The 12,974-nt window shown below is 38.3% G+C and overlaps 1 protein-coding gene across 1 annotated transcript; it reads left to right on the top strand.

Moving 5' to 3' along the window:
* Positions 1–265: 265 nt before the first annotated feature.
* On the top strand, positions 266–12,884 carry atp1b4 (ATPase Na+/K+ transporting subunit beta 4). The gene is made up of 9 exons (XM_028460350.1): positions 266–453; positions 650–703; positions 4,484–4,700; positions 7,143–7,271; positions 7,394–7,498; positions 8,860–9,059; positions 11,358–11,414; positions 11,484–11,576; positions 12,625–12,884. The coding sequence occupies exons 2-9, from the start codon at positions 653–655 to the stop codon at positions 12,784–12,786; spliced, it is 1,014 nt and encodes a 337-aa protein (XP_028316151.1). The 5' UTR covers positions 266–453; positions 650–652; the 3' UTR covers positions 12,787–12,884.
* Positions 12,885–12,974: the final 90 nt, after the last annotated feature.

Genomic DNA, 12,974 nt, shown 5'->3' with positions numbered 1-12,974 from the left:
TGGTTCGCACTCATGTTGGTGATGCATTTTGGGGTCTGACCCTCAGAATAAAGTTGGTGTTTGGAAATAAAGATCTGCAGCAGAGTGTTTGTGCAGCAGGGCTGAATGTGTTGGGATGAGGGCTATAAATATTGTCTTCAGGCGTTTTAATGCAGTTTCAGGGCCTGATCAGAGGACAATAGGCGGTGGAGTGCGTGTGCAGAATGCAGCGATGTGAGGCCAAGAAAAAAAAAAAAGAAGCCTGTATCCAACCCCCAGCTCTCCCACCGACCAACTCATTCACTAAGATGCGAGTCTGGCTGCTGGAGGCTCTCCGGACCGGGTCTCATCTGTGTGCCTGAAACTTTCTAATGAAACCTCCACACTGCTTTTGACGCACACCATCTCTCCTCTAAAGCTCAGGAAGAATTTAAACTTTTTCAACTTCATTTCTCCTGTGAAGAAAAAGTTCAGGTAAAGGCTCTGTTTTACAATTTATAGTTGAAGTTTGTGCTGAGATGTAAAAAAAAAAAAAAGCGCTGATAATTAATAAAGTAAATCCAAACTGCAAGGTTTTTCATCGTGCATGCATGTAGAAGAAGGTGCAGTTTTAAAGGTGTGGACACTGTGGATGTGCATGGTGTAACAAGTGCCTTTTCTCTCTGTGAAGAACATGGAGCCCAGTCCCACAGAAGGAGGAGCTGAGGGGAGGCCCGTTAAACCTGTAAGTCCTGGGAGGGCTTATATTATTCATTCCCTTCGAACAGATACAACAAATGCAAGGAAACACTATTCAGTTACACACTTCAGATTCCTAGTTGTTCAGGGGACTGATTGTATGGAACAGGATTAGGGCCAATTTTGATGTTTTGGGCAAATCAAGAATAAAGTCGAAATGTCAAGAATAAAGTGGAAATTTTGAGAACAAAGTTGAAATACAATGTTGAGATTAAAGTCGAAAAGACGAGATTGAAGTCGAAATTTGAAAAATAAACTCAAATTACAACAGTCTCCATCAAAACTGGCCACAGATGAGACTGAACTTCGCCACTTTTTCCAAACTTGACTGGTTTTTCCCTCTGAACACATGAAGTTTTTGGCATTGTCTCTTCAAAGACCTTAAAGAGATTACAACGCCATGTTTATGAGCTAAAAGAGAAAGAATCTCTTTGCTATTAAACCCAAATTCAAAGTGTAGTTTAACGCATTCATCGATACACAGCATTTTGTAGACGGCCACGATCTGCTTTTTGTTGTCAAATGGTGAATTGGCCCTCGTCAGCTATTTGACTTCATTCATTTCGACTTTATTCTTGATTTGCCCAAAATTGTTTTCTCCATCGAAATTGGACCTAATCCTCTTCCATATAATGGGTGTTTTTCCCTAAGACAGTTTCTGTTTTATCACCAAATCAGTCTTAACTTTATTTCAATAGATATTTGCAAGTAATAAAACAATTCTGCTCTGAGAGAAAAAAACAAGCATTTTTGGTGACTTTTGCAAAAACATAAAAAATATAGTCACAAATAAAAAGCATAAAAGTTAGTATGAAGTATTATTACTGATTATTGTGATTAAAATGAATAAACATAATGTTTCAAGATCTTTTTTCTCTATAAAATAATGAATGACAAGATTCAAAAAACTCAAAAAAAATGTTAGCAAGCTGTAATAAATTACTGTGGGAATAAAAGGTGGTTCAGATGTCATATGTTAATTTTCAGGCAGACGCTCTACAATTTGGATACAATGTCCAAAAAAGGAAACTCATATGAACAGTGCCTGAGTGGTTGGTGACCTAAAAATAAGATGTTAGAAGTATTTCCTGGTTTGAAAAAAACAAGACAAACAAAACCAACTACCAACTTAAGGAAGACGTACTTCTATTTTAAAGATTGTACTGTCACAGGCTTGAATGTAGTAGTCAGATCATATCAGGATTGGATTGAAGAACATGCTGGGGATTTGAGTGGCAGCAGTCATTGTTGTGGTGAAGGAAAGGCATTTATCCCTCCCAGACACAATGACATACAATACTCTCCAGAGAAAAATATGGTGATAAGAAATTTGGGGAACAGCTGATCAACTATAAAACTCTGACTTTTAACCTTTCAAAACAAGAGCCATACTTTAATTTTAACTCCTGTTTAGTGATATAACAATATCCACCCAGTCATAGGGAAACCAAAGTACCAGAAGAAGAGCAAAGTGTGCCAAGCCCACAGAGGCGTACGGATAAAGTCATGAAAAGTCATACTTAAGAAAAAATGAAAGTCTCTCACCAGAAAACCAACTTCGGTAACAGTAAAAGTTACCAACAATACAATATTACTTAGATAAAAGGCATAAACTTAAAGCTGCAGTATGTATAACCGTGAGACTGGAATGGTATCAAACATGCTCCCTCTCCTGGTATCCTCATGAACACGCACAACTGCAGAACTCTTAGCAACTTTTTTTTTTCCAATTGCAACTTGTGACAAATCTAGGGACATTTATCTTGTGTTATTGATTATTTTTCTAATGTGTTAGAGCAGGGGTCACTAACAGGGTGCCCGCGCGCACCAGGTAGCCCACATGAACCATGTAAGGTGCCCTCAGGCCTGCTCTAACAGGAGCTCGAGTCACCAACGAGCTCCGTCTAAAATCTGATTTTTTTGCCAGGCTTCAAACTCACAAAGATAATATGGATGGGTTGTAATTAATGTACGTTTAATAAAACAAAAACCGCAAAGTACACAACATTTTACACAAAATTTAACCCTTCTGTTATCAGTCTGCGTGCAGTCACGAACGTGCGCTTTGGGTCTGCGCAGACCTCTGTGGATTCCGTTTACATGTTTGGGACTTTAGGCTGTTGCTTCTCCACGTCGATCTTCCTTTTTACGCTTGCTTTGCAGTGTAACCGTTGTGCCAAACACCACGATGGAGACTTTTTCTGTTGGAACATCCGCTGTCGACTTTAGTCGAGCAGCCAATAGTAACGCCCCAAACAGAAAATGGAGCACTCTGTAGTAAGATCTCTGATTGGCTAAAACAAGGAGCGTCACGCTCCTTGTTTTCTAAAGCTTAAATACAGAACCAAGAGAAGGGGCAGAGAACAATTACAATATGCTCAAAGGTGAAAATGGTTTTTTGACCAATTGATGCAAAAAAGAAACTGCACCTTAAAATACCAAAAGTACTGGCTTTCACATTATCAAAAATAGAAGTAGAAATGAAGCGCACCCCATATAAAAAAGATCAAGTTTGACTTTAGAAATGTTTTATTTATTTATTTTTTCCCAGATGCATTTCATGTGCGTTTCATGTGCCTCAGATTCTGTTATATAATCTTGCTGAAATGTTGCATTTGTCTGCTCGATTTAGTGGAAAAGTCAGGTATGAATAAACTGAATTGTCCTTCGGGGATCAATAAAGTTGCCTGAGTCTGAGTCATAAATAGCTGCTAAAACAGAATATTGTGGTGTAAAATCCAGACCCAAATAAGTCATTGCTCTAGTTATGATATTCTCAACTTAAAACAAAAACAAAAAATTACTAATTACTAAAACAGGATTTTAAGTCTTAAATGCAATATTATCTTTTTGAAGGTTCCCTATACACACAAGTATAAGGAATTTAGAATTGATCAAGATTTTAATTCATTCATTTTTTATTAATTTAGGCCATTTATTCACTGGCAATAATAGACTTAATCAAATACAATGCAAACAGAATCTGCGCTACATCAACCACATTTTTTCAGTCTAATTAAACAGTACTTAAAGTACTTCAAGCCACATAAAAATAAATAAAGAAGTAAAGCACAATTTTTCATAAAAGCTACTTAAGTACAATACTCCAATATCTTTGAACACTTCATCATCACCGTACGATAGCTGGTAATAGTGACAAAAAGTGTCTATGAACAATAGTTTTTATGGTCAGAGTCATGAGTGTTTGAGTAAAGAATAAAAGGAAAACTCCAAGGCTATGAGAATCCGTTGTTTATTTATTTATTTATTTATTTTTATCAGCCCCTGAATTAAAGCTCACAGTTTTCCAAAATGATTGAAAAATTAACTTTCAAAGTTTGGCCCCTTCTACATGAGTTGACAGTGGGATATGCATATCCTGTCCAGTGTTTGCTGAGAGCCAGTGACTAACATCTGGTTCTTGAACTGACACACACACATGCACGCACACACACATTGGGATGCACAGCTGCTTCTCTGAGCAGGAGGGTCGACTCCACGCAGGTCAGCTCTCCCAACGAGGGCCACCGGGGTCACCCGTGGCTTTATAATCTGCAGAACCAGGCATCAGGGACTGTCAGTGTGATGTTCATGAACATGCAGAGCGCTGTCTGGCAGCTTGTATTATCAGCCATAGTCGTATCAGGAGGCATGCCATTGCTTCGCTACAGTAATTTCAGAAGAAGATAGGTTTGTCTGCAAAGCCATAGGAGTGGAGAATATGTGCGGTGAGAGATTTTTTTCTTCTTCTTCCTCTCCCCACCAGCCTCCCAAAGTCATTCTCAAACATGGCCAAGAGCTGGAGGAAGAGCAGGAGGAGCTGGCCGAGCACCGTCCTCTGGAGCAGGAGGACCTGAACTTTGAGAGATGGAAGCGCAGGCCGATCCCCCGGAGGACGCTCCACCAGAAAATAGTCGACCTGAAGAAATACCTGTGGAATGCAGAGACCAACGAGTTCATGGGTCGCTCTGGAAAGAGCTGGAGTGAGTAGTAGTGAATTTAAGTAAACTGTAAACTGAACGCATGTTATTTTCCTACTAAAATCACTGTATTCGAATTCCCCCCAAAATTAGCCGACTTTTCCCAAAGATGCACTCATTTACGGTTTGGAGTGTGAAAACTGTCTCTCCACTCCAGTGTGTGTCCTCACACTCAGTGTTTACTTAGGTGCACGGACGCTTCAGAGTGTCCTGATAAAAACAGACCGCCTGGGGACACTTCCCCAGCGGGAGTGCACTGTCCTGGGCCTCGCATTGGCCAGGAATCACATTCCTCCACATCTTACCATCATTTCCAGAGACTTTTTCCCAAAGCCTTTGCGACCTTGTGGCTGACCTCTGGTCACAGTAAAGCACATCAAACACAAAGAAAGTAGATGTGTTAAGGTTTCCTTTATTTAGACAACTGTTCCTCAGGAAATCCACTTTGATCTCCTGACATGTTTCAACTGTCAACTTCCAGTCTTCGTCAGAAGCGTCTGTTGATCGCTTTGATGTTTCCTTGACTTATAATTACAGCAAGATTCATTTTGTCTTCTTTTTGGATACAATATTAATGTTTCATTCATTCAGACAACTCTTCCCGATCTACCATAATCTCCTGACACGTTACAACTGCCAGTCTTCGTCAGGGGCATCTGCCTATCGTTTCCTTGACTTCTGCGTAATAATTGTTTTGATAATGTGTTAAGGTTTCATTTATTCAGACAACTGTTCCTCAGGAAATCCACCTCCTGACATGTTTCGACTGTCAACTGCCAGTCTTTGCCAGAGGCGTCAACTGATTGTTTCCTTTGATGTTTCCTTGACATCTGCGTGATAATTCCAGTTTCCATTAATTCGGAAATCCACCTTGATCGAGACTAGCAGCTGACAGTTGAAACATGTCAGGAGATCAAGGTGGATTTCCTGAGAAACAATAAATGAAACCTTAAGATATTATTCAAAAAGAAGACAAAAAAATCTTGCTAGAATGAAAGAAAGTAGAGTTCTTGACTTTGATGACTAGATTGTGATGCTGCACCCAAAACTACAACTTAGATCTCAATTCAGAGCTGGTCAGAGGAAAATCCAGCAAGATTATTTTTTGTCTTCTTTTTGAAAAATAAGACAAAGAAGGCATGTGTCTGCTAAAGAAAGGTCCCCAAGTTGAAGCCTGTGCTGTGTGTCCTGTGAGTGTGTAAGAGTGGACACAATACCATAAAGGGGTGATCGAGGCTCCTTGGAGCTGCCTGGGCCTCTAAGGCTGCAAAAAGACCTTCACTACGATGGCAACCGGAGGTTCACTGTGTTCCAGAGTGAAAGGACAGCTGAGAGAATTCTCACTGAGCTCAAACAGAAAGGCCTTTGTGGCTTTGGGGATGCAAGGTTGGCTGCAGCTTAGTCTCCAGTGGAATCGCCTGCACAGCAAAAGCCATTTAATGTAGGACACGTTTAGTTTGATTAGTTGCTAATGGACTGTTAATTGAAAAAATGTACCACCACCCCCAGGCCAGATCTCAGGACTTCTCTCACACTATAGCTCAGTACAGAAAGTTTTGGAAACATCTGCAGGAGTTTCAGACACAAGGCTTACGCATGAGTGAATAAATGACTGATCAAAGTCAGATATTTGAGTCCATCATGTGCACGAGAGCTAAACCTGTTTCTGCTTCATAATGTCCAAAATAATGACCAAAATAGTAAATATTTAACCCTGCATTAATTTGCTTGTGCAAACATAATTTTTCACGTTTTGTGTGACTTAATGATGTATAATCACGTTTTGAGATTACTTTTGTTGTAATTAGCACTATATAAATAAAGTTGAATTAAATTGAATAATGCATGTATATTAGGCCAGTGACTCTTACTGTTCTAAAATATGTAATTGTTATTTTGTAATGAGTTTTAAGGAAGAACACTTTTTTTTTATACCTTTTTCAATAAAAATTAATTTTTTTTTACCATTTTACTTTGAACATTTTTCAGGAAAAATAGAAAAAAACCCACTTTACAATCAAATAACTTTATTATTGCTGTTCTACAATATGTAATTGCGCATTTATTATGCGTTTAAAGGCAGAAGTCTTTTACTTCTTCCAATATAGATTTTTTTAACCCATTTTGTTGAAATTTTGCTGCAATGGGGGAGGATGTAAATCCGTCATTCTTTAAATGGAGGCAGTGTATTAAGCTGTTTAAAATACACTGTACTACTTTTATACACCAATCATAATAATCACTCTTACACTTCCCTTTTTTTCTGCTTCTAAAATTGTTTTCCTAAATTGTAGCAAATTTATTTTTAAGCTGGAAAAGTTTTGTGCTGGCGAAAAAAGAAAAAAACCCTTCCAGCACACTATTTTTTCTTAAAAAAAACCAAACCTGGTTATTGATAACGTTTCATTCCAGAGGTGATCAGTGTTGTGTCTCTCCGTCCTGCAGGCCTCATCCTTCTGTTCTACTCTGCACTTTATGTGTTTCTGGCGGCCATGTTTGGAGGCTGTTTATTCTGCCTCATGTGGTCCATTAGCCCGTATCATCCCACCTACAACGACAGGGTGATGCCACCAGGTAAATAACAGAACAGAAGCCCCCCCACTGTATAGCCCTACTGTCACCTTCGCTTGTCCTTCTGTCCGTCCCTTCTACGCCAGTCTCGGCACAGTTGACTGTCTCTGCGTCTCCACTGGCAGGTATGACGATGGCCCCGCATCTTGAGGGTCACGAGATCTCCTTCAACGCCTCGGACCGTAAATCCTGGAGGAAGTACGCCCGGTCGATGGATGAACACCTAAGACGTAAGTTGGTGCTGATAGGTTTGGGTCAGTTACATTTTTCAGTTACAATTACTTTTTTCAAATACCCATTTTCAAATACAATTCAATTATGATTATAGCGATCAGCATTTTCTCTAATTACAATTAAATTACAATAATTTTTTTCATCAGAAAATCAATTACAATTACGGTCTCAATCACTAAAGTTCAATTAATCACAATTACTGAGCCTAAAATAAATAACCTAATAAAAGTAAACTTGTGTTAGTTTTCTGTTAGCATCTGTTATGATAACGGTTCCTAAATCAGCTATAAAATACCCAAAAAACAAATATCTATCATATAATTTCTTTCATATCTCTTGGTTGCCTTGTTAATCAATGAAAATATAGGTTCTGATATCTTTGGTGTGGGTGTCTGAGCCTTTTCTGTGTCGCTATACATACAATTAAGCATTAACATGAGCTGGCATTAGCTAGAATTAGCATATACATTTTTTTAAAATAGTAAAATGTGGGAAAGCTTGATATGAAACATATCCTAATAATTGTTTACTACATTTGTGTAGAACTGTGCATAGAACTGTAACATTGTTCCCCATTTTTGCGTTAAATTATATTTCATAATTTTTATGGCAATTACAATTACAAAGTCAATAATCTAAACTAAATTTTAACTTAATTATGATTACAACAGCAACAGATTTTTAAAATTACAATTAAAATTATATTTCCGCTATAATTGTAATTAATTATCAACTGGAATATTTGCATTTCCTGAAGAAAATGCAAGTGAGGATGCAGGTGCTGGCCTGCGTCGCAACGCATTAGCATTAGCTTAGCATTAACCTAGCATTAGCATTAGCCTTGTATTAGCATTAACATTAGCCTAGCATTAGCATTTGCCTAGCGTTTACATTAGTCTAGTATTAGCATTAGCCTAGCATTAACATTAACCTAGCATAAACATTAGTAATAGCCGAGCATTAGCAATACACTTAGCACTAATCTAGCATTAGCATTAGCACCAACCTAGCATCAGCTGAACATTAGCAATAAGGTTGAAATGGGAAATTACAATTATAACTGACCCCAAACCTGGATGCTGATGAAGGTGAAGCTGGGAGGTCTGATGAGGTTCATCCTTGTCTTCACCACCTTTATCCCAATTTTCTCCAATGGGTTCCCGCAGTGCATGCTGGGAAGGAAAGCCTCATTGTGGAGCGAGGGCAGCCATTCAAGAAGTTTTTTGTTTTTTTTCACGCTCAGCCTTTGTGAAGCTGTCTTTAATCAGAGGCCTGAGTCTGGCAGGGCTCTGCAAAGGGTTATTTATGCATGTCCTTCTCTCCATCCCTCCCTTTTCTTTTTCTGCTTCTTTTTCAGCGTATAATGACGTTGCTCAGGACAGGAAAAACGTTCGCTGCTCACAGGAGTCGTACTTCATGCAGGATGACCTGGAGGAGAGTGCGGAGAGGAAAGCGTGTCAGTTCAAGCGGTCCTGGTTGGGGGAATGCTCTGGAATGAAGGACCATGCATATGGCTTCTCTCAGGGCAGGCCGTGCATCCTCCTTCGTATGAACCGGGTAAGCTGGAGGTTGAGTCAGGTCAGGGTTTGTCTCATTATTCTACTGAAGACACCTGGCAGAGGTGAAAGTAATGGATTACAAGTACTCACGTAACTGTAATTGAGTTGTTTTTATGGGTACTTGCACATTTTTTTAGTATATTTCTAAATCAGTAATGTTACTTGTACTAAGTTTTAACAGAAGTGAAGTCGTTTGTTACATTTCTACACACAACCATGACTGAGTAAAAAATGATATATATGTTTTTTTAAATGATCAACGGTGACATTGTGAAACTACGAAAATTTAAATGACCAGACAACAATGAAATGCATCACATCATAGCCAACCAATCAGATTAAATGTAATGCACGGCACCAAAATAGCATTGAATGCCGGTTATTTTCTTGGTTTTAGAGTTCATAAATTTAGCTATACTTATGTATATATATATACTTTTTATTTTGAATTGAAATCATTGGTGTTACTTCATTTAAAAAATAATTATACATTTTGACAAAGCTTTTACTTTATACAGATGCCTTTGTGGAAAATAAATTAGGTTCCAATTGTGTAAGATCTCGTCTCTTCCTTTTTAAGTTTATACATGAGATGTTTACTGTATGCAAGGGATCTATAGCAACATTAATTACCAAAAATAAACGTAAGGGGTGAAAGTAACTAGTAACTTTTATTTTCAGTACTATTTAATTAAGTATACTTAAGTATTTTATGTATGACTTACTTGTACTTGTGTACAATTTCAATAAAGTAACAGTACTTCTACTTGAGTATGATATATAAGTACTCTTTACAATTCTGACATCTAGACCTGTTTATTGTTATATATTCCTTCCATCCATCTTCTATGACAGCTTGCGATGTTCAGAGAGTTTACAGTTAATTTTGTAAAGTAAAGAACGCATGCTGCAATTTATACACATCATGAATGTTTCATCCTTTTAGCTTGTGGGTCACATGACCTTGAAAAGGCCTTGAAGAGCATGGAGAGCTGACATTACTAGATTGTGGGTTTGATTGCAACCAGCTGTTATGTTCTTCCTGAGTTGTCGCCTCAAGTATGTGTTATTCAATGTAGGAGTGAATATGTGTGTGTCTGTATTTGACCAAGGATACGCTCTGGCTTTCACTTTGACTGAGATGAGTTTGGTAAGGATAAAAGATAAATTATGAACACTCTAGGAGAAGTTCACTTTAGATGGTGTGGTTCGGCCAAAAATAATAAAAAAAAAGTGCTAAATTTGGCCTGCTAAATTCAAAATTACAGACATCTTGTTGGATTTAGGTTATAGGTCCACATTCATTTTTTGCTAGTCATAGGCCAATGCATGTACTTACCGAATGCCATCCAGCTGGTTCGAACTATAGTAGAAAGTTACAAAGTGGTGCTAACAAGTCCCAATATTGCGTCAAAAAAGTACAAAATCAATATTTTCACCAACCTATGCCCTCCAGCTAAATTTCATGAAATTGAATCCCTGGGAAGGGCCTCAAAAATCAAAGTCAAGTGTAAGAAAAAGAAGAATGATAATGAGAAGAAGAATCTGTACAGAAACAATAGGGCCTTTGCACCTCTTTCGGTGCCTGGGCCCTTATAAATGATGGGCTGTTTATGTACGGATACCTTTGAGGTCGTGAGTTTGAATCTAGGTCCCAGTCCGTCATCTGGGATATTGCACGTTCTCCTGGGGTGTGTATGTGTTGGTTTTCTGAGCGTACTCAAACGTCCTCCGACAGTTCAAACCCTGTAAGCTTCAACTACACGAACTGCGTTTCACGAAGAAAATCCAAGTGAGGTTGAACCCCTCGGCGTCGGTATAACCCTGCAGAATCAGAATAGCTCCTCGAGCTTAGTATAACCCCTGGGAGTCAGTATCACAATGACTAACAGCAGGGGCGCGGTGGGGGGACTATTATAAACTACATTATTAATTATATCACTGTTCCAATAGGTTTAAATTGGCTTTTTTAAATAACAATTAAACTTGCAAAAAACAACACAGAATTTAGTGATTTGGTCCAATTGTGCGCTGGTCGGATCTGTTCTATAATGATAAAGTAGACAAAAAACAATAGTGAGGATGTATAGCATCCTCACTATTGTTTATAACGGAATCCTTTTGTGAATTAACCTGAACAATAAAGCAGGATAATGGTCCATTCCTTTAATTCTAACATTGAGAGGAATTTTGTTATTTTACTGGATTTCAATCTGAAGCTGTAACCGGTTATTGACTATGCAGTAGTGATGTGATTGTGTTTTGATGTTGCCTGACTGTTTCTGCTCTGTCACAGATTCTTGGTTACTTACCTGGCCAAGGCAAACCCATAAACATTACCTGTGGCGTTAAGGTACAGTAACAAAGTGTTTCTTGTCTTTTAGTTGTTCCAATAATGGTAATGTGTTGTAATGTCTTCCAGAAAGGACCACCAGAAGCTTTGGGAGAACTCCAGTTCTTCCCTAAGAGTAGCTTTGATATGAAGTACTATCCGTACTACGGGAAGCTCAGACATGTGAGTGAGATTATGGAGGCTGTGGACTATGGCTGGGGTCAATTACAATTATGTCCTCAATTATCCACAATTACAACTCAATTACGATTATGTTGACCGCCATTTATAGCAATTGCAATTAAAATTACAATGATTATTTTTCACCTGAATGTCAGTTAAATTACTAAAGTTCAATTACAATTAATAAGCCTTTAATAATTATGCCCATAAAACTTAACCATCCTCTGTGTTAGCTTTCTGTTAGCATTTCTTATGATAACGGGTAAGTTTTAACTCATGTCTTAAATCAGCTGTAAAATACACACACAAAAAAAAATTATCTATCAAGTTAAGATGCAGGTGCTAGCCCGTGTCATACTGCATTAGCATAGCATTAACTGAGCATTAGTGAGCATTAACATTAACTAACATTAGCATGAGTTGGCATTAGCTAGAATTAGCATTAGCATAAATTAGCATTAACATAACATTAGCTAACATTAACTCGCATTAGCATTAACTGTTATTAGCATTAGCTAGCATGAACATTAATTAATATAAGTTAGCATATGAATGAATTATGAATTATACTATCATCACACTAGAAAATTGTTTAAGAGGCGCTGCTTTCAACAATTCACTTACGTCACAAGAAATAGGCCGAACAAATTGGGATGTTTTTCAGATTTTTGCCTTGTAGGTCCTGGTTTAGGTTTGCTAACCACAAGCACCTTCTTTCCTGTGATCATTTTTGACATTGTTCTCCCTGATTTGTGATAACTTTTGGCAGTCTATAAAATGTTTTTCACGGTCTGACCCATTGGAACAGCCAAAAACACCATTTCCTCTCGAGATTTGGGATTTGCTTGTGTGCGTGCGCTTTGTTTAATCTATCATTAGCATTAGCCTAGCAATAACATTAATGTAACATTAGCATTAACCTAACAATAGCTTAGCATTTACCCAGCATTAACGCTAGTCTAATATTAGCATAGCGACATGTTTTTTTAATTACAATTCTAATTATGTAATAATTGTAATTAGCTGAATCCCATTTTTCTTGTTCCAGGTGAATTACTCCTCCCCGGTGGTGGCCGTGCGTTTTGCCTCCATTCAGTATGGCACACACATCCAGGTGCAATGCAAACTGAACGGGAAGGGCATCATCAACGACTCCCCCACTGACCGCTACCTGGGCAGTGTAACCTTCTCCCTGGAGGTGGGCGCGTAAAGGGGGAAGACATCCCTGCCAGCAGGACCATCCTGTAACAACCAGGCGGGAAAGAAAAAAAAAAAAAAAAACGTGCATCGGAGAAGTTTGGAGTTGAACCTTTGTCGTTCCAATAAGTTTCTGTCGTCCTCTTCACCTGTGGAAACAAAGTGCTCACACAGTAGAACTTTTTCTGTTGCATCTTTGTA

Source organism: Gouania willdenowi, chromosome 10 (genome assembly GCF_900634775.1).
Source record: "Gouania willdenowi chromosome 10, fGouWil2.1, whole genome shotgun sequence".
Classification (NCBI taxonomy): Eukaryota; Metazoa; Chordata; class Actinopteri; order Blenniiformes; family Gobiesocidae; genus Gouania; species Gouania willdenowi.
The sequence above is the reverse complement of the archived record's forward strand: the minus strand, read 5'-3'. Positions and strand labels throughout refer to the sequence as shown.